General features: G+C 41.6%; 1 protein-coding gene across 3 annotated transcripts in view; it reads right to left on the bottom strand.

The window, feature by feature from the left end:
- The window catches only part of BTBD9 (BTB domain containing 9), a 413,225-nt gene that overhangs the window by 53,898 nt on the left and 336,331 nt on the right, over positions 1 to 22,996 (bottom strand). The window contains exon 10 of one of the 3 annotated variants that reach the window (XM_047103282.1): positions 5,657 to 5,745. The exons of the other annotated variants lie outside the window; for them this stretch is intronic. Within the exon in view, the coding sequence (XP_046959238.1) occupies positions 5,685 to 5,745 (61 nt within the window). The 3' untranslated portion in view covers positions 5,657 to 5,684. Of the gene's footprint in view, positions 1 to 5,656; positions 5,746 to 22,996 lie in introns of those variants that run through there. 3 annotated transcript variants of the gene reach the window in all.

Genomic DNA, 22,996 nt, shown 5'->3' with positions numbered 1-22,996 from the left:
TAGTATATTCACGGAGTTGTGCAAACCGTCATCACAATCAATTTTAGAACAGTTTCATCTCCCCCAGAAGAAACGCCTTGCCCTTTAATGGTCATTCCCCATTCTCCCCAACACCCTCAGCCCCTGGGAGCCCATAGTCCACTTTCTGTTTCTATGATGGATTTGCCTACTCTGGACATTGCAGATACATGTATCATATAATACACAGCTTCTTTCACGTAGCAAAATGTTTTCAAAGTTCATCCGGTTGCGGCATGTATCAGTACTCCGTTCCTTTATTTATGGCCAAATACTATTCCATGGATGTACCACATTTGTTTATCCATTCATCAGTTAGTAGACTTTTGGAGTGTTTCCAATTTGAGGCCACTATGACTAGTGCTGCTGTGAATGGATACGCATGTCTGAGCTTTTATGTGGACATACGTTTTCACTTCTCTTGAGTGTATGCCTAGAAGGGGAGTCTCTGGGTCCCGCAGTTCCTTTTTGACGACTATGTTATCCACGAGCTCCTCAAGTTCCAGCAGTCACTTTTAAGTTCTAGATCAGGACACACATGGTCTCCTGGATCCTTCATGCACATTAGCATGTACTGAACTTGTACCAAATGGCAGGAACATGGAAGTGAACAAACCAGATTCAGTTCTGCCCTCCTTACCACGCAGTTAAAATACTTTCTTCTGAACCCTTTAAATGGCTTCATCATTTAGCCAGGCCTGAAATCCTCCGCTTCCTTGCTAAGTCTGTGAGTCCAGTTTCAGGGCTGATCAAGGAAGAGCCTTTCCCACATTTAGCTGAGTTGGGGATTCTAGCTATTCCACGTTTAGTCTGGAGGGGTCGTGATGCACTTCATAGAGAACAAACACTAGGCTGGGCATAAAGGATGACCCAGAATTCACCACAGTAGGGGCAGGGGTTAGGGATGGACAATAAAGACCAGCATTTGAGGTAGGGGCAATAACATATGGATGTTTCACCAAGACGAGAAAGCACAGATCAGGTCCAGAGAACAAGTAGGGGCCCACGGCATTGAAAGCAGAGGGCGAATACAGAAGCAAGAGGAAAAGAGGTGGATGTGAAGTTTGGGGTCAGACTATAGGATCTTGCAGAGATCCTACAGATGTCAGGCAGAGACATCTGGATTGTGGGCAAGTGGTGGTATGACAGCTCTGTTTTATAAGGGCAGAGAAAGGGAAGAGAGACAGGAGGTGGAGGGGGAGGCTGTGGAGACCAGCTGAGAGTCGGTGAGAAGACAGAAGCAAACACAATCGATCCAGACAATGGAAAGAAATGAGTTGAGTATGATTAGATGTTTCCAGGTTGGGGGAATAAATGGAAGTGAATACAGAAGAAGGCATTAGCTTGTGTGGGACAGCGGGGGAGAAGGAAGTTGAGAAGAGTGGGCCCTGAGGAGTCTGTGAGACGGCCCCCTCGGGGTTCTCGTTAGAGGACACTGTGGGCCATCATGTGAAGCTGGTCGTGGAGGTTTCCCCATCCCCTGCTCTCTCTGGACGTCTACAGCCCCACAGGCTGCTGCTGTCCCTTGCTGACAGAGGATGCTTTTACGGGCAGGGGTAAAATGGAGAACCCCGGTGCTAGCTCTCTTGGCTCATATCTACACGAGTGCCTCAAACGTAAAGGAAACCAATGAGATACTTCCTTCATCATCTCTCTACACCAGCCTCTGAGAGACACAAAGACAAATGAGTGGGGCTGGCATAGTCTCTGCTTCCTAACAGATCAGTCATCCATGCATCTGGCAGGTACACTCCACCTCTCCCACCCCACCCCTTTCTCTTCCCTGAATGAGGTTTTTTTTAACAATAATTTTTTTATTGGATGTCTGACGTGTAACTTTGTGTAAGTTTAAGGTGTACAGTGTGTTACTTTGATACATTTACATATTATCATATGATTGCCATTGTAGTGATATTTATCAGTTACATAATTATAGTATAGCATTGTTGTCTATATTTATTATACTGTGCAATAGATCGCTAGGACTTATTTACTACTTGCTGCAAGTTTGTACCCTTAAACAACGTCACTCTTATGCACCACCCCATCCCCTGGTAACTGCCATTTTACTGTGTGTGTGTGTGTGTGTGTGTGTGTGTGTGTGTGAGCTTTACAGGTTTGGCCTTTTTAGGTGCCACATATAAACGATAAACAGTATTTATCTTTCTCTGTCTGACTTATCTTGCTTAGCATAATGTGCTCAAGGTCCATCGATGTGGTCACAAATGGCAGGATATCCTCCGTTCTCACGACTGAGTAATACACCATTATGTATACACACCACATCTTTTTTATTCATGGAATGACTTAGGTTCTTAAGAAACTCAGAGACTTTTTTGTTTGTCAATAGGCTGAAAGTTTTGCCTTCCAAGGGCTTCCTAGGGAGACCTATGATGTAGAAAGTCCACTTTCCAGGGCTCAAGGAGGAGTTCAGTGAATTCTCAACCTGATTCAGGACACAGAACAATGAGTATGAATGTAGTGCTGACTCTCCCTTGTGTGCAGTGCATGCCAAAATATCTGTTGAAAGAAGCCCCTTTTATGCTTTCCAATGATTAGAGATGTAGAAGTAGCTTCAACTAGAAGTATTTGGGAAAAACTCTTGGAGCCATCAGCACCAGTCCAACACCAGAGGCGAAGGTGGTCTTGTCTGCCCAGGCTGAGGAGAGTGCCAGAGGAGCAAATGGGAGGGGGTATGCACTACACATGGAACCTCCCGCCTAATCCGAACCATCCTGGCAGAAAAGGAGGGTAGAAACCAGGGAACAGCCCGGAAAAGTTTTTATCATGTTCCCTAAGAAACCTGAGATAAATAAGGATTCTTAAATAGAAAGAGATAAAAGATACAAGAGAGAGGTAGCATAGCATAAAGTTCTTCCCAGAAGGTTCCTGACTGTCATTGGACTTAGAGCTGCAGTTCATTTAATGAGGCCTTTTTAAACGAGTCTCTCTGGATCGCGGATTACTATCACATAAAGAGGTCAAGCTTCCTCCTAAAGCCCAGGCTTCCTCCTGCCTGCTCTAGCAAGCTCTTCCCAAGGGATGCTCCACTCATCCTGTTCCTGAATCCACCCAGTGAGGAGCTAGGCCTACAGGGTTTTTAATCCAAAATGTAGGCAGGGTGGTCACAGGTCCTTAGATGGGAGACTACTTCTCTACAGACCTGTAGGAGGGCTCGGGTTTTTGATCTCCTGGACAGAGAGCAAGAATTTGGTTTGGATTAGTTTCAATCTCATTTTCCACTCTTCCGTAGTGATAACCTTTATCTAATTAATTCCCTGTGAGTCTGAAAAACCTGTGTTCCCATTCCATTAAGAAAAAATGCCCCCCAAATATAATCCCTCATCATTCATTCATAAGTTCATTCATTCATTTGCTCACGAATCATTTCTAAGCTCCTACCACATGTTAGTCTGTGTGCTGAGTTTTGGTGATTCAGAAACAAATAAGACGTAGTCCCGGACCCTCGAGGAGTATCAGACAAACCTGTAAATGTATCTGAGGCCGTCTCTCCAGGACACAGTTAATTGCTGTAACCACAGCCTCAACACCAGCAGTGGGTATTTCCAGAGGAGCACAAAACCCCCTCAACCCCATTGTGTTACAGCCGGCACAGGGCTAGGCAGAGAGCAGGGGCTCGATGAAAAGCGATCCACGGCCATTGCACTATTAACGCAGCTTCACTTTGCCTGCCAAAGCCTTTCAATTCTTCCCTTTTGGCAGATAGAGTTTACCATGAAGCAATAGCCTTGCTACTAAATGACAGAGGAACACGCTCTGAGGGTGGATGACCTTTGTATTCATTTAAACAACTCAACCTTTCTCAACCAGAACAGTCATCCACCTCCACTTGTGAACCTGAATTCGGCTGCCACATTTGCATGCATAATGTACTGAAAAGCCTCCTTTATAATGTTTACTTCTATGTTTCTTCCAAATGAAATCACTGAAGGGCAAATTTGATTTTCAAATCAGTTTTAAAACATCTGCCTTCTAAAAAAGTAAGAGTAAAGAGATAAGGCTTTTAGATTAAAGGCAAGGGCTAATTATTTTAACTGATACCACGGTGTCCATGCTAAAAATACAAATGTTAAAACATTTTTAATGCATACCCACCATCTACTGGATGTTAATATTTCATTAGGAAACGGCTTCCAGTCATGAGGTGTGTACTTAGTGACTGTAGAAGGAAGAGGCGAACTTCCTGACCCTTCTTTCAACACAGAGTCATTTAACCTTGTGCTTTAGCACCTCTATTTGTTGTTCTACATGACCACGTTTCTTTCAAATATAACTTAACTGTATATATTACAGCTTTTATCTTCAGGAAGCTCAAGGTATTTAATATATTTCATTTTATTTATTTACTTTTCACTCAACAACAAGAATATCAGAGGGTGCAGGCCTCTCTCTAGAGGTGGAGCTCCTCGCAGCTGTTTGGGCCCGGTTCATGGCAACAAATGAGAGTTTCCAGGGGCTAGGGAGAGGATAGAGAAGCAGCTGGCTCTACCTCACATGTAGGAGTTTATTAAAGCTCACATATATATTTTATATGCATAGCATACATGCATGTTGGTGTCGGTACATCTGTCCAGCCAACACATATCCTAGTAGGACTTTAGAATTGTGGTATGTAAACTTTAGAAGGAACGTTAGAGATAAATCCATTGTACTTTATGTTTTACATAACTGTTTCACATTTTTGTTGATAACAATGAACTGTACTATTTTAATAAGTACAGTTCCCAGAGCCTGCACATAAGCCTTTGGTGTTTTACAGAGGTGGAGACAGAGGTACAGGGAGAGTAAAGGACTTGCCCAAGGATGCTTGGCCAGTCAGAGGCAGAACTATGGTTGAGAGCCAAGCCTCCTGATTTCTAGTCCAGGGATTTTTATTCTGCATGTGCAATTAATGGTGCTGTATTGCACACTTTCCCTTTCTGGTGGAAAGATACTGGTAAGTACTTCAAGAACAAAATCCCTAATATAAAGGCTGAGATTGAAATATTTTATATTAAACCCAAACAATTCCAACACAGATTTTCATTTTTTATCCATGCGCACGTTATTTCATCCACTAGCCTGTACCCTCCTTGGGGGCGGGGCTCTGATGTCTCTACCAGCCGAGGGCCTGGGAAGCAGTAGGTGAACAGTAAACTGCTAACCCACAGGCAGCCTGCACTTCACACTCTTGGTAGTCAACTGGGGCCACCAAGATGCAAGCACCAGCCCACTCCCATGCGCTCTTGACTTTTGTGGTCAGGTGGATGCTTGCCTGGCATAGTTCCAACCTCACAGAAGGTACCTCATAGAAATGGGTTGAATGAATCAATCAAGATCTGCACAGGCTTCCTGCCAGGAAAAAGGAAGCCCTGAGAAGGGGGCAGGTGGGCCTGAAGGGCTAGAGCATCGGCTGACATGAAGCCAAGGGCTGGCTACATTTCCCTAGCCCTAATCTTTTAGAAACAACCTTCAGGACTGATGGACAAATGCAGCTGTGAAGGGAGAAATGATTCTGAAATCTGAGCCTGGCGAGGAGGACTCGGTTTCAGCGTGAACTTCATTTGGCCCTCCGCAGCACTGGCTGAAGCAGAACAACTGAAGTCACCAAATTCAAGGTTTAAGATAGAGAGGTCAGTAACGAGGATGAGCCTGACATGCTCACCTTAGCGGCGAGTGGCCCCAGACCTAAGGTGCACACCAGATGGAAAGGTCACTGAAGAACAACTAGAAATCAGGTAAAAAAAAAAAAAAAAAAAAAAAAAGTAAATAACACAATTACAAAGATGTCTGTAACCAACACCTCCTATTTTTATCAAAATGTCTGCTTTATCCAAAGCAGACATATGTGAATATTCCTTTGACCCTTAGATCTTCCCTTTTTTGTGCCGTGGCTCTCTCTGGCAGTCTGGTGAAGCCTATGAACCCCTTTCTCAGAATGTTTTCGAATGCATACAACCAAACATGCAGGGAAACCAATGATAATGAACTACAGTGCTGTCCACAGACCCCATGGGGAAAAGGACACTGAAAGACACCTGGCAGGAGGCAAAAAGAATACGCCTCATCACCTGACATAATTGTACTACGTGGCATAAGACTTCAGAACCTGGATGGAACTGGAGACTCTAGACCTCCTTCTACCAGAATCCTCATTTCTCAAGAAAACATGAAGTTAGATGCTCTTATTAAGGGAAAGGAACGCCTCATTAAGAAACGATGACATCACTCATCATCAGGGAAATACAAATCAAAACCACAATGAGATACCACCTCACAGCTGTCAGGATGGCTAACATTAACAACTCAGACAACAGCAGATGTCAGGGAGGATGTGGAGAAAGAGGATCTCTTTCGCATTGTTGGTGGGAATGCAAGCTGGTGCAGCCACTCTGGAAAACAGTAGGGGGTTCCTCAAAAAACTAAAAATAGAACTACCCTACAACCCAGCAATTGCACTACTAGGCATTTATCCAAGAGATACAGGTGTGCTGTTTCAAAGGGACACATGTACCCCCATGTTTATAGCAGCACTATCAACAATAGCCCAAGTATGGAAAGAGCCCAAATGTCCATTGACGGATGAAAGATAAAGAAAACGTGGTGTGTATATATATATATATATATATATATATATATATATATACACACACACACACAATACTCGACAATCAAAAAGAATGAAATCTTGCCATTTGCAACTACGTGGATGGAACTGGACAGTATTATGCTAAGTGAAATTAGTCAGAGAAAGACAAAAATCATATTTCACTCAAATGAGACAAAACAGATGAACGTAAGGGAAGGTAAACAAAAATAATATAGAAACAGGGAGGGGGACAAAGCATAAGAGACTCATAAATACGGAGAACAAACTGAGGGGTACGGGAGGGATTGTGGGAGGGGGGATGGGCTAAATGGGTAAGAGGCATGAAGGAATCTACTCCTGAAATCACTGTTGCATTATATGCTAACTTGGATGTAAATTAAAAAATAAATAAATTATTTTTTTAAAAAAAGAAACAGTGCTGACAGCGGTTTTTATATTGCTTTCCCCATGCCCTTTCGCCCATATCCTCCCTGGTATTTACTTTTCCTCCTCAGCTTCCCTTTCGAAACAGAATGGAGACCAGGAATTGGCAACACTCGTGCAAATTTTAGGTCTTCTCTTTGAAAATACAATTCTGTTTTTTCCACAGCAACCTCCCCTTTACTTTACTTTTCACTGTAGTAAAATTAACAAATCATCTGACTTATACATTGCTAAAGAACAACACTGGTCTGTAACATCATTTCGAACAACTTAGAAAGCTACCCCAACCTGCAAATCCAAACATCCCACACCCTACCGAAGGCTGAGCAATAACACCTAAGTCAAAGGTAGGGCAAACCACTTCTGCTTTGAAGGAAAGACCACTGTCATCACACCTGTCTGCCAACACACAATGTTCTGTCTGTAGCGGGGGGGTCTCCATGTAAAGTTCCTAAGTAAGAGGATCACAAGAGCTATAAATCCTACCTTAATTAAATCAATCTTAGTACACCCAAAGACAACATGCTAGGCTAGAAATCAAATCCCAGGAAACAACTGGAAAATGTGGGCACCGGGTAATGGTAGGGCTCCAGAGGTTTTGGCAGAAAATGGGTCGTTCTATTGGCACTTGATTAAAAACCTGCTTCCACCTGGGTCAGTGCGTTTCACGGGCACGATTCAGCTCTGCATGCAGAGTAGCCGTGTCAATGGAAGGCCCCGTGGGAGGAAAAAAAGAAAAGCAGTAGCTCCCCAAACCCCAGAGCCACTGAAATGGTATATCTGGATTCGTATCTGGGAAACAAAAGAGCTGCGAGAGTATGATGTACCAAATGGATGAGAAGCACTTTCTTTGAGCAACACTGTCACCGCTGTGGGGTCTGCAGGAAGCCAGGTCCCTGCCCAAGCACACGCTCCTCCCCACATCTCCCTGATCAGCGGTCTAACTTGGTAAAAGCGCGACTTGCTTGCTTTTTAGTTCTAATACATTGTCTTTATAAACCGCACGCTAGTTCTTGTGTAATTTCGATGAATCTTCAAGCAGACATGAAGAGCAAACAATCACTGGGCTTCAGTTTGCTTTTTAGGTGACACTTGGAAAGAGTCAGCTGATAAGAGTCTTTTTTGATGTGTAATGTTGTTTTTGAACTAGACTACAGGCAAGTGGTCCATCTTCTCTTTTCCTCGTGATCCCACATGGAGCTCTGCATGCAGAGAGGATCAATCTATCACTCTGATGGAAAAAATGCAACTGTTTGTGCCAGAAAGGCACAATCGTCTTTTAAATGTGAGGTCAGCTCAGGCAACTTCTGCACCTTAGTAGCAGCCATTCACTGACATCCTGGTGTTAGCAGGTCAGACACACCGAAGTGCCAGGCAAGAAATCCGCAGGAAGGCCAGCTCTGTGACAGACAAATGGCAGTGCCCAGTGATCATGAAGTACCAGGGCTCCCATCAGCATGATTCATAAGATCTCCCTGATATCACAAACTCAACAGCTGTTGGTCTTGCTTAGGCCATCTGATGGGGATGAGTGGTTACCAAGAGGCCCGCAGAAATGAACGAATGAATAGATAATGCAAGCAGCATCTCAGAAAGGGAGAAGACTGTCTGATGAAAAGGCAATCTTAATTCATTACAGGGAAACAGTGAATTTTATGGTCTTCTGAGCATCAAGGGAAAGTCAGGAGATGACTTTAAACAGAGGTGGAGGGATTTCAACGTAAAGCTTGAGTCCATTTCTTTTCTGGAAGTATTTCCCAATGATTAAAAAGAAATCATAGTAAGAACCCCATCCAGTCTTGACAGTGTGTGACTCGGAAGAGAAAAGTACACAGCATAATGGCCCTCTTCCTCTCAGGGAAGAGCACCAAGTCATCTAGGGTGAATTCACTTTATACCTAAGATATAATCTCTTATAGGAAATTTAAAACAATAACTTGAGACTTGGCAGTTTTATCATCCAAGCTATTGGGCTAAGCTTCAAGCTACTAATCCCTTGAGGAAAAGCATAGCCAGGAGACAGCTAAAACGAGCTTAAGAATGTATATAGTCATTTTATTATAAATGGCTACTTTGGAACCATTTTGTTTGACTTTGACTCTTTAAAGGCAAAGATTAGCCAATACATATTTTGGACACACTTGGAAAACAACCTGTCAATTTATCTGTGAAAAGAGAGATGCCTCTGAAAATTCATGCATCATGTTGGTGAGGGTGGGGGGGAGGCGGTTGCTGGAAAAAAAAAACCAACCCACATTTTGGCTATTGCTAAAAGCCAGGCAGAAACCTCCTGTTATCAAGGATAAGTGGAAAACTACTGCTTATTATATGGTATTACACAGTTTACAGCAACTGCAAGTGCTCATTACAAACTGCACATCACACTTATCATCAGAGAGGGCAGCGAGAGCATGGGCACAGGTGTGCAACAAAACACGCTCAGTTTGCTAAGCGTCCCTACGGCTGAGGTTATTGTTACCAATACAACGGTGACAAAGAAGTGGACTGGCTGAGTTTACAGGCTGCAATCCTGCCACCTCCGGGAAGATCTGTGCTCAAAGGCACACTTGAACTTCCCTCCAGCAGGCTGAAGGGAGGAGGAGTGATCTTTATTTATCCACCGAGGCCAAGCCCACTCCCTTCTATGTAGTATGTGTGTCCAGATTTAGCATGCTGCTTGCTCCCATAAATGTTATCCCTACTGAGTCATTCAGAGAAGATTTGGTCTAGCTAAGTGTGTCAGAGTCCACAATTGCCTCTATTTACATTTAGATCAAGGCCCTTCAGTTACTGCTGGTCCTGGGCTGATTGGAAAAGCTTAAATATAATGAGCCCATAGAGGAGGAAAGTGCCCACCCAGCACAGTGCCTGACCTAGCGCAGTGGCTCGAAGGCTGTCCACTGTTAAGTTAATGGATGGATAAACAGCAAGTTTGGGGTTAACATGGGCCCATGCTCCACAGACTGGGGGCTTTAGCAGAGCAGTGATTCAGTACTAGTTGCAAGATAATCTTAGTTAAGGAAGTGGCAAAAGGAGAAAATAGTATCTGAGAGTATCAGGTGTTCCATTTCCAAATATGAATGGTTTAGAAGAATGTGCCCTATGTTCCCTTCTCATCTCCTCAGAAATTTATAAAGTTAATTAATATTAATGTAAGAATATGATATTAATGCACTGTGAAGGTATAAATTTGAAAATCAGACAAGAAATCCAACAATGAATGCATTTGTTGATGACAGTGCACACCACGTCTTACGAAACACCTATTGTGGTTCTCTGTCCCCACAGGGCAATAGAACCACTTCTCTATGTATTTGAGGCCTTCAATTAGTCTACCTGGAGGACCTACAAACAGACAGAGGCTGTATATGAGGGGCTCAATGGTGCTGTGAGAACATGGACTTTAGAATCATACCCTCCTGTTAGTTGAAACCTGTGATCCAACATTACATTAGTGGAGGTTTGGACTTTTATTTTATTTAGGAGAAATGAATTGAGAAGATTCAGAAACGTGAAGCAAGCCCAAAGCTTCCATGAGCCTCTCCTTCCCTCCCCTCCCCACCCCCCGTCGCCCCCAGCACACCCTGGAGAAAAGTCTATACATTTCACAGCTCCAGCAGTCAGAATTTCTATTAAGCCTATGTATCTACTGCCAAGTCCTATAGAGAATTCAGTAACTCCCTAGAGAATAAGGAAGGAAAAAAGAACAATACAAATAAGTTACCTTCATCTAATAGAAGCAGTACCAACAGGAGCTGCCCTCCTTTGCCTGAGCATCACCCCCACCTAAGGAACTTATAGTAGAGGCTCTGAGAACCAGAGATAAGGAAGCAAGGGATATTATCCAGGTTTTTTCACCAGAGAAAAATCAGGAACTCTCTGGTACAAGTTTAATGTGCAAAATGCCTGGAAGGAGAAATACAAACAAGACGACTATTCGTCACCCCCTCCAGGTCCAGACTGTGAAGCCACATTCCTGGGAGTGCAAACATTCTTTTGTTCAGTTTAGGTTTACTATGTGGGCTCTGTACTGTGGTATAAATTTGGATAAAGAGGTGAAAAGTGTATGAGCAGAAAGCACTCAGTAACTCCCTCCAAAGCAGCTGGTAAATGTGTGCAATTCCACATGATCACCAATCTGCAACTACACTTTAAAACTTTGTAAGAAATGTTTATTACTGTTACTCAGTACGTAATTTACAACACCGTGGTGAAATTCGTACATTCCGTTTCAAGGGCTTGTGAAAAGAAAATGTCAACTATGGGGGAAATATGCTTTATGGATCTTGGCTGAAAACAGACGAAAAACACACATGCAAGTCTCTTTTGGTAGAAGGGAATAATCTAATAAATAGCCTAATGAACAGGGTAATGGTTTTTTGTTTTTTGGGTTTTTTTTTTTTTGTAAGCAATAGGAAGGAAAAGGGAAAAAAAACAGAGACTAATAGACTCCAAACCTGGATAATGAAGCCCTAGGTGATTTGATATAGAGACTAGGCTTTTAAAACCAATTTGTAAAATCTGAATTATGATACAGCTAACAGGCTGGATACATTAATATTCTGCGGAAGAAGTAGTAATGAGAGCAAGGTAAGAGATCATGTGAAAATATATGTGGATTTCTTTGTAATCTATAGTCTTCATCAGGCCTTCTGGAAGGTGAGTCTGCTTCCGACTTGTACCTTTATGTGATTTTCAAATCTGAAGTTCACAGCTTCCTTTGGTTGGGAATGACTAGGTTCAAAATACATCTTCTCAGAAAAAGTCCCTAGCTGCATGGTATATTCTGATCATGTCTATATTCTCATAGCCTTCATATGACTGTCTCTCACCATGGGCTTATTGGCTATGCAGCATTCTGGGAACAAGGGATGCAGAATCAGGAGATCTGGGTTGGAATCTGGATCCGTCAGATGAGAACTTGAGGAGGCATTTGTACTCTGTACCTGTCTCAGAGTCCCATCTGTAAAATGAGAGGCTTAGACTATGATTTCCAAGGTATTTTTAGTTAAACTATTTTATGACTACAGGATCCTGTTTTGTATTTTACTTTGTGGGTGTGGGTGTGATGGTTCCTAAATATTCAGAAATTGTGGACATCCTGTAAGTTCCTTTGGAACAGTGTCCTGTGTCTCCTAGTATTTGCCCTCACAATGTAGCTTTTATCTACCAGGGTCACTTAACAAATATTAGGCTGAATCAAAGCTGGCTGGGCTATGCATTTGATTACAGATGTAGTAACCAGAGACTACTCTGGAAAGATCTGGCCTGTACTTCCAGGGGATAGATTCCAGTGCATCTTGAAAAATGGCTAGCTCTTTTTTTTTTTTTAAATATGAAATTTATTGTCAAATTGGTTTCCATACAACACCCAGTTCTCATCGCAACAGGTGCTCTCCTCAATGCCCATCACCCACTTTCCCCTCCCCCTCATCCCCCATCAACCCTCAGTTTATTCTCAGTATTTAAGAGTCTCTTATGGTTTGCCTCCTTCCCTCTCTGTAACTCCCCCCACCCCCTTCTCCTCCCCCCTGGTCTTCTGTTGAGTTTTTCAGGATCCACACATGAGTGAAATCATATGGTATCTTGTCTTTCTCTTCCTGACTTATTTCACTTAGCATAACACTCTCCAGTTCCATCCACGTTGCTACAAAAGGCCAGATTTCATTCTTTCTCATTGAAAAATGGCCAGCTTTTTAAAAAGCAAACTTCCTCCCAGCCTAGCCCCTTATTTTCTCCCTCCTCTGAGATAGAACCAAGAAAAAGTGAATGTTGTCCCAGCTACACAGAAACAAAGTACAGTGGGCATTCAGCAAAGGGAGCAGTTGGCTGTATTTAGGAGGAGAAAGATCAAGGAAGAACTCACAGGGCATTTTGGGCTGGGTCTTTAAGGCAACCGGGGTGGGTTAGAGACTCAAAGACCGGCCAGTGGCAATAATCAGCATGGACTCATTTGACAGCAGCAATTGGGTCAGACTTAAAGGACAAATGATACCTACAAGGAGAGAGTTGAAGAAATAAAGGTAAGAAAGTTTGGTGAGAGTCAGATAAGTATGGTCGTTATATATTTGAAATCTGAACATGAAGTCTAACAGTAGGGCAGAATATTTGAAAACGAGATGTTTGGGAGAACTTGGTCGTGTGGAGACCGAAGGTGATCCAGGCAGAGATCTGAGGCTTTTCTCAGTTGGCCACTGGAGGAGCCTGTTCAGGGGAGGAAAGGAGTCATGGCCAGACCGATCTGGCAACAGTGTTCCAGATACCAAAACAGCAATAGATGCAGATAGAGTACAGATTGGGGGAAATCACTACAGTAAGCTAGGTGAGAGGTAGAAGGTCTGAGTTAAGATGGAGGCAATGGGAACAGAATAAAGAAGAAAGGTGTAACAGAGAAGACATGGTTCCTGAATGGCTGTGGAGGGGCAAGGAGGAGGCCAGAGTCAAAGGGTAAAAGATGCCCAGGAGAAGGGGTTTACCACCAACACAAGCAGGGACATCAAAGGACAAGAGGCTTACAGGGAAAGATGATAAGGAGCTCAGTTTTAGACAAGGTGAGTTTGAAAAGCCATTCTAGACGGGGCCAATGTTTAATGGAAAATATGAATGAAAGAGACAGCTGAAGCCAAGAGAATAAATCAGAGAGTCAAGGAAAAGTGCCCTTTTAGCTCTAAAAATTGGTTCTATGTGCATGCTGGATCCCTGAATTCACAGGAACACTTTTTCCTTTTTCTTTTTTTAAGTGTCTTCTTTTTTTTTTTTTTTTTTTTTTTTTGAGACAGAGAGAGAGAGTGCATGCAGGAGTGGGGAAAGGGCAGAGAGAGGAAGAGAGAGAATCCAAAGCAGGCTCCACACTGCTAGCATGGAGCCCAACGTGGGTCAGTGTGGGGCTGGATCTCACAAACTGCAAGATCACGACCTGATCTGAAATCAAGAGTCGGAAACTTGACTGAGCCACCCAGGCGTCCCTTTCCTTTTTCTTTTTTTTAACCTAGAAGAAATATGAGCCCCTTCACACTCTGGGCTAGAGCTGAGTCAGCATTAATCATGGTGAGATTACCAAGACAGCACTCCTCACTTGGACCCAGAGACAAACGAGGCAGGCCACTTTAACCAGATATGATCAAACTATACTGACTTTCCTTCCCACTGCCTTTGTTCACTGACTAACAAATAGGCTCTACTTTCTTTTTGCAGATGTGCATGCTGACTATTCATTTTTATAAATGGATTTCTATGAGGACTGCTATTCTAGTGTCACTGTGTGCTCAACTTGCTTGTCTTCACTGAGGTTATGTGACTCTGACTGGAGGCCCCTTGAGGGGCTATCTGCATTGCTTTTAACGGCAATGCCTCTCTCAGGGAAGGTCATGGTAAGGCTCGGTCATGGTAAGGGGTACCTCCTGAGCACCCGTCTAGAGAGTGCTGGGACAGGACTCTCCGCAGCCATCCTGAAACCAGGGGAAGGTTTTCATTTTTCATTTTTTGCCATTCCTCTTACAGGTCCACACTTCTTTATCGTTCAGAGCTCCAGGACTCCAGAGTAAGGTCTGTTCGGTTGGACAAACTCTACCCTGGTGGGACAGGTACATGGACTGCCTTGGCAAATGGTCTGGAGTTCCCTTCTAGAGAATAAGGCCAGGTTTTTGTGTTTTTTGTTTTTTTCTTAACCTTTTCCTCTAAAAATCCAGAGAAGCAATTAAAACATATTAAGCTGACAAACTTGGGATTTTAAATCAAATCAATTTCTGAGGTGAAAGGGCACAGCTGGCAAACAGTCTGTAAAGCACATGGCCCCTCTGTAAAGAACCACTTCACTCTAAGAGTGGTTAAAAATAAAGGTAATGGACTTCCAGCCAGTAACCAATCTCAAGTGATAAACTGTTACTGGGGGATCCAAGTCATTAACTTGAGGGGCAAGGATAGATGCAGAGACCAGAGCAAACTGAACCTCTGGCAAGGACTGAATCTGTGAAATAAGGCTGTGAATGAATCAATGATGGCAGATCAATAATGGATTCATAAAGAGAAGTTGGGAAGACATATTCCTAGTTCTACAAGGACTACATGATCAGGGTCAATGAGCACCTTTTATGCTCTCCCACAAACTCTCCTTTGCTCCACGTGACAGCCTCTGAACTGGGATGGACAGACTTCCAGATTGAGCCCTGTGAAGACAACAGCTCCAGATAGTTGCAGGACAAATGAAACCAACATGTATCATGATCAGAGACAGAGTGGTAGTGCTTATCCAACCATTCATTCAGACAACAAGTGCTAGGTCCTTGCTAGGCTACCATGGGTAAGAATGAAATGGACCACATCCCTGCCCTGATGGAGCTTACATTCTAGCAGAGAGGAAAAACAGTGACCTAATACTACGCTAAGGAATGGGTCCCTGCAAACTGCAGTATCAGCTGTGAAGGAAAATAGCTTGGTTCTATGAGATGGAATAACAAAGCACTCTGATTGAGATGGGTGGTCAGGGCAGATTTTCCTGAGAAAGTGGCCCGTGAGTCAAGGACAATGGGGGTTAGCCAGTCAAAGCACAAGGTGTGGGTTCCAGACAGAGGTCATGACGTGTGCAAAGGCTCTGTGGGAGGGCAGACAGCATGATGCATGGTGGGGCCTGAGAGGAAGCCAGGCTGATGTGAACACAGAGAACATAGGAAGACTGATGCAGGAAATGCCTGCAGAGGCAGGAGGGGGCCAGATTGTGTAGGTAGTCTATATCATGTGAAGAATTTGGGTCTTTATCCAGAGAGCAATGGGAAGCCAGTTAAGGGTTCATGCAGATATAATATCAAAATTGTGCTTCAGATGTGCCACTCTGGCTATAGTAAGTAACTTGAGGGATGGTACAGAGAGACCATGGTGGGGGCAATTAGCAGAGTGGAGGACAGGACAGAGATGACTGTAGTTGGGCTAGTGTGCTCTTGATTGATTTTTGTCATTTAGAATGTAATATTAACATGAAAGTCATTACCATAATGAAAGAAAAATCTTTCTGACCATGCATATTTTAAGTGTGTTCACACAGCTCATTGAGAAAGTTTTACTGAGGTATGCTTTGTTTTGTTTTGTTCTTTTTTTTAATAGGCACGGAAAAATTATTGTCTTCACAGCGTAACGTGGCTTCTGGGTTAAGTAAGGGGAGGGAAAAGAGCTCTTAGCTTCTTCCTTCTGGTCATTTGCTATCTGAGGGGATTTCATTTCCTTCATGCTCCTTCATCAAATGTTGTGGTGTGGAGAGGCCTTCCCAGTGGTGGTCCACAGAACCTGTTGATAGCTCTAAATTCAGAACTTAGTTCACATACTTTGCATAAAAATCTACTATCCACATGGCTTCCAACATATGGGTAAAGTTTTGCATAAAAAGTTTATGTAGAACAACAGATAAACACTTTCTCTAGATGAGTAGGTATGAGTAACTGACTCCTTACTGATGTTTTCTACTCCAGAATATTCATCTTTTTCTGGTACTTTATAACTGCATAAATAACAGTTTGATTAACAAGTGTCTCCAAGTCTAATAGACAGATGACTTCTACAAGGCAGGCTCTGACATCTTGTCATTAACACAGGGGTCTGCCTAGTACCAGACTTGTCCTCCGTGTGTGTGTGTGTGTGTGTGTGTGTGCGCGCGCGCTATCTGAATTCTGTTACTTTTTTCATTTTTCATTTTTTTTTTTGCCATTTCTCTTACAAGTCCATATTTCTTTATCGTTCAAATTCTAAGACTCGTGACAAAATTAACACCAATGCTTTTGCCCTTTAAAAAAAACACAGGAAAGAACATGACTGGCTTTTTTCATTACTGTCAAATGCTGTGTAGAAAAATGGAATTAAGTCTGAAAAGAGAAAAATAAAATCTCCATAGAGCATTTTAACAGTGACAATTACACAAGCAGAGCCCATTAATTGGCTCACTCTTCTTGAAGGAGCAAGCAAGTGTACTCCTCCAACCTCACGGGGATGGGCAGCTGGGCAGGTGAGGGTGACCGTCTGTTAGCACAGCACAGACTTGCAAGAACTAGTAATATTTCAATATAGGACCTCTGCCACAGCCAAGAGCTGCAATCCTGTCCTGGAAACTAAAACTTGACACTTGGTATGAACTTTTTCTGTCAGCGGTCTCAATGGAGGAGACATTTCCTTCTTTAAAACCCACTTTCGTTCTATTGCATCACGTTAGTGGTGCGAGCTCTCTACACACAACCCCCGGGGTCACATGGTTAGCTGTGACCTCCTGGAATCAGTCCAAGATTTTCGTTTTGTTAAGGGTCAGGCTAAGAAACAAAGCTGGCGGAAAGAAGGCTTTCTCAACTTTAGCACTGACAATGGCAAAGAAGATGCAGAAAATTGCAGGCAAGGTAAATAGCCTAGGTTCAAATGTCTCATTTTTCAATCTTGCTATGCTTTAGAAGAGTTTTCTGAGGCTGTAACTCTGCACCTTTAATTTATCCCATTGTCCTCAACCACTGCAGCACTCAGAAAAAGAAACATGACTCCTCTTTCTCAGGTTCCTGGTGAATAAATAGCATCAACTATGGAAACAGACCCCAGGACAGAAAGAGTTGCCCTTCGCCAGGACTAAATGACAGTATATTCAGCAAGGGGGACACACTGCTTCTCGCATATTAATATCATCATGCTGAAGCCTAGGGAGAAGGTGAGCTGACCCCACAGAGGCCTTGCCAGGTGACTGAGGCTGTCAAAGTTCTCCTCAGGGAAGGCACAGGGGAGAAATGTTTAAAGTTAAGATGCTATAGAAACTGCCTGATCCATGGGACTGCTCCAAGGTCTCAAGCAGGCCAGACCTCTATGAGAGGGGACACCCAGGTAGAAATGGACTTTTGAAGTCCTGGGGAAAGGCAAAAGGAGGAAGCACTCTCCCAGAATGGGGCTTTAAGAGGCTCACGGGAAGAGGCAGCTCAGGTGTCCTTTTCAGGAAAGCACAACTCGTGCTTGGGGTAAGTGGCTGCAAGGTTCTGAAAAGCTACTAGGATATTGCTATGGACAGCACTTACTTAATTTCTTTAATTTATTGCTGGCAGTGAATAAACCATGCACTCTGCTAGCATATGCTACTCAAATAAAGGCAAGGACAAACATCTACAAAACATTTATGGCTGCAGCAAGAAAAAAATATCTTTTCAAATACAGTCTTCTTTTTGATTGTAAAAGAAATATATGTAAATTGGTCAAAAATATAGAAAACTAGAAATACTTTACATAATCCCAGTACATAGAGGCAGCCACTAACAACATTTTGGTGTATTTCCATCTGGCTTTCTCCTTCCACATTTCTTTTTCTACTTGTGATATAATACTCTTACAGTTCTGTACTCTGCTTTAAAAATATCTTATTATATAAGTATTTTCTTAAGTTATTAAAAACTCTTTCACAACATTTTTAATGAAGACTTAGGTTGGAGATAAAAACTTATTTAAAAGGGAATCTGGATAATATATCTGGCAGGCAGACAGAGAGCTTGTGAGCAAATTCAGCTAAAAACTAGAAATCCTAGGTAGTTCTAAATTATGATCATAGAATTCTCAAGTGGAAAAAAATTCAGTATTATCAATGATTAATTCTTTATATCTGATAATTTATTTATATTTGCCAAAACATTTGCCAAGGGCACAGTCTTGGACAGATAATGGCTGAGGTCATTAGCACTTCTACAGACACAATTATCAGTCAATGGGACCATGACAAAGTGAAGAAATGGTTAAAAAATGAACATGAATGAGGTCAATATGTTAAGGAGTACACGCTAGCAGGAAAAAAGACAGCTATATAACATGGGACAAGGGCAGCCAGGCACAAGGAAGGAAAGGCAAAGGATTTAGGGTCACTGGGGAGTATCAACAGCCCATGTAATAGAGCTTTAGGGAATTCAGGTTCAAGATGGATGACACTGTAGGCACACTGACCTTTCTCCCGTCCTGAAAACCAATGAGATGACATCAAAGAAATACAAAGGAAATACACTCATAAAGGTGTTGCAAACTGGAGGGAAGGATATGAGCAAATCAAAATTTTTGTGAATTTCTAGAAAATGGCAGGTGGATGAAATATTATTTATAAATCAGTGGGGAGCTGGGCAGATCTCCATAATGAAGCAAACTAAGCAGGATAAATTGAAAATGGTCCACATCCAGACATATCATTGTGAAATTTAACACCTCCAATAATGAGAGGATTCTAAGGCTTCTATAGGGAAAAATACATTACTACAAATAAGAAGAATCAGATTCTACCAGATTTCTCATCAGCAACATTAGATGCAAGATAGCAATAAATCCAAGCTTTCAAAATGCTGAAGGAATGGAGTTCTATACCCAAACTATGATACAGGCATGCAAGAATTCTAAAAATTTGCCTTCTACATACGCTTTGTTTCTGAAAACAATTCTGAATACATTTACTCTGTGCAATGCCTCTGAGAGATCTTGACTGAGATCCAACCAAGTCCTACTTGGCTTCGGATTCATGCAGGGGAGCGAACAGAAGACCATGCCACTAAAGCAGCAGCAAGCATTTCTCCTTAGTGGGAGTCCTTGTAGTGGTCTATACAACTGTACGGGAGCTATTCCTGCTGGCACACAAGAGGACAGCTCAGGTGAGTGGGCAGGGGTGGAGCCACTCTGGCTTAGAAACCCCACATTCCAAATCCAAACTATTATCTCTTGTAATAGCTCCATAAACAAAGATCCTAGAATTTTCACAAGGGACATGCCCAGTCACAAAAGTTATTGTACTCGGGAAACCCAAAGCTATAGCTTCCAACCAGATATTTACAGTCCTTCCAGGCCAGATGCAATTTATTAGGGGTAATTTTCATCATAAGCAATGTCGTCTAATAGCTGACATTCTACTTCTATCATGTTTTCAGGAGAAAAGATCTAAAAAGGTAACTGGGCCCAAGGTCAGTATCTCACTGCAAAGCAAACAGGGGTTTGTTAACCCTTTACCCACATGCTACAAGAAGAAAAAGAAATCCAAGAAAAAGTGAAACCAACCTAGAAAGAAAAAGAATTGTAAGCTATATATATATAGGCCTAGGAAGCAGTCTGTTCAAAATTAACCAATGAACAAATAGTGTGCCCCAGAAACTTCTGTAAACAGGAAAAAAGAGGTAATTAGAAACTCCAAGAAAACAAAAAGCTGGCTAATATGAAGCTACTGATTTATTACTTGTAGAATAATTCCGAGCACTTGTATGAAAACCAAATCTATTTGATCTGAACACAGTACAATACAATTGTTTCAAGAGGGACACAAGTTTAGTGATATAGAATAATATTTCCCTCACTGAATTATAGATCCCTCACTGAATTATAGATCTGTAGTGAATAATGTTTACATAATCATAATATTATAATGAGGTTTTACTGGCTTTCCCTTTTCAGGACCAATTGATAGTTAACACATGGAAGATTTAACTTAAGTGAAATATAAGTTACCCAACAGAAAATAAGTATCATAAATCTTTAAAATGTCAATGTGGTGGGACAGTTAACAGAAGATGGGAAAGGGAAATGTAGGGTGGTAATTTCTTCATACATAGTAGGGAGAGTAAAGAAATACTATCTACAATTGATGGATCAAAAAATAGAGGTTTAAGTATATCGTTTAATTTAATTTTTAATTTTTTAACATTTATTCATTTTTTTGAGAGACAGAGAGAGACAGGGCATGAGTGGGGGAGGGGCAGAGAGAGGGAGACACAGGATCTGAAGCAGGGTCCAGGCTCTGAACTGACAGCACAGAGCCCGATGTGGGGCTTGAACTCACAGATCATGAGATCATGACCTGAGCCAAAGTCAGATGCTTAACTGACTGAGCCACTCAGGTGCCCCAGTATATTGTTTAATTTTAAAAGGTAAGTAATAGCAGGACTAAAGAGAAAAATATAACAAAAAATGAGAGGTAGTTAAGTTAATAAAGCTGATAAATTAATAAACAGATATAAAAATATTATTTATAGTTGAGACGTTATGAAAACTAAAAAAAAAAAGTCAAAAGTACTTCTGAGCACAAGATGGGAAGATAAAATTTTACTTTTCACTTCTCTCTTCCTGTATTGTTTAAATTAATCTTCCATGCATGTTTTACATTTATAATAAAAAAAATGGTATTAGTGCCTTACTGTATCAAAACAGATGTAGGGCTCAACAATTTAGAAGATGATAGAGAAAAGGAATCAAAGACTAAAGGTGACGTCTTTGGAATAAAGCTAAAAGGTACAGAATTATGTGAAAAAAGAGGGGTAAAAAGTAATTTCAGAAAATCATTTGCAAAAACCTTGAGGGTATTATGCTAAATGAAAAAGGTCACACAGAGAAAGACAATACTGTATGATCTTACTTAAATGAGTAATCTTAAAAACAAAAACCAAACTTATGGAAACAAAGAACAGATTGGTGGTTGCCAGAGGGGCGTGTGTGTGTGTGTGGGGGGGGGGGGGATGGGTGAAGGGGATCAAAAAGCACAAACTTCCAGTTACAAGATAAGTAAGTTCTGGGGATGTAATGTACAGCATGGTGACTACAGCAAACGAAACTATTGCATATTTGAAAGTTGGTAAGAGATCTTAATAGTTCTCATCACAAGAAAAAAAACCTGTAACTATGTGAGATGGTAGTTGTGTCAAGTAAACTTATTGTGGTGATCACTTTGCTATATATCTCATTGCATTGAATACCATACACTTACACAATGTTATATATCAATTATTTCCGAAAAAGCTGGAAAACACCCAAAATCCGTCTATTCAAAAACATGGCTACCTGTGATGGTAAATAAGCCTTTATCCTAAAAGTAAAGCAAGCCAAGCTGCAGCTATAGCCGAAAGGACTCAGGGTAGCAATAAAGGAAAACGTCCTGTTCTAGGAGCATAGGGTCTTAAGGGAAGACATTTGGAGAATCTCATTTTCCAGGTCTGTCCAAAATCTGTCATTTAATTTCCTGACATGGGTAGAGTGCTATCAAGAGGCAGGGCTGTGATCTCTAAAGATCCTATAGAATTTCATTCATAACATGACTCACATACTTTATTTCAATAAAAAGCAGCTATAATTTTTGAAGCCAGTAGAATCTTCTCAAGGACTGCTCTAGAGTATATTAGTTAAAAAGGGAAGGCTTTCCTCTTTTATCATCTGCATATCTTCTATTATATTTTTTAATACCTAACTAAAAAATGAAAGGCACAACAGATCTGGGTTATACCTATAAACATAAAATTATAACCTTTGGTTCCACTGATTCTTAGGGGGTTAACAGGCACTTGCCTTCTTACTCTTAAAATATATTATTTATTTATTAATCTCTAAAACACCTATTGCTGTAGCATATATGTGCTAACATGGAAGGTTAAAAACATAAATTATTTAAATCCAGCAACTAATGGACATAAAATATAAAAAAAAAGGGGGGGGAGATGTCAATGACTTAATACAAAGCTAATGGGAAGGACTTAATGAGTGAATGCCTTTTTGAATCAAGCAAAAACCCATTTGAATAAATATAAAACCATTATAATATGTATCTGTGTCAGCAGTTAGTCAACCAGTTCTTGTCAAAAACTCATACTGTATAACACCTTCAGTAGGGGGACATAAAAAGATGAGGAATCTAATTTATAACACATAAAATGACAGACAAGATGGGTGATGGTAACCAGTGAGATGTGTAAAAGATGGGGAAGCAGAGGGTCTGGCCTGTGAGCTGTATACTCAATGAGCAATGGCTCTGAAAAGATAAATGGGCAGTTGTTCATGGGCCTTGAAGGCCTTCCTATTGTATGGAAAGGGTTCTGGGAGCTTGGAAATAAGGTAATCAGTTCATTTCCCTGTTTCCATCATCTAGCTTGGTTTAACCCTCTTTAGTAATGCTTTGAGGTACAATGGAAAGAGGCCTTCATTTTCTCTTTTAGAAAG

The sequence above is a fragment of the Lynx rufus genome, unplaced genomic scaffold, assembly GCF_022079265.1.
Source record: "Lynx rufus isolate CCGP_SWC_20201006 ecotype Redwood Valley unplaced genomic scaffold, mLynRuf1.p SCAF_6, whole genome shotgun sequence".
Taxonomy (NCBI): domain Eukaryota; kingdom Metazoa; phylum Chordata; class Mammalia; order Carnivora; family Felidae; genus Lynx; species Lynx rufus.
The sequence above is the reverse complement of the archived record's forward strand: the minus strand, read 5'-3'. Positions and strand labels throughout refer to the sequence as shown.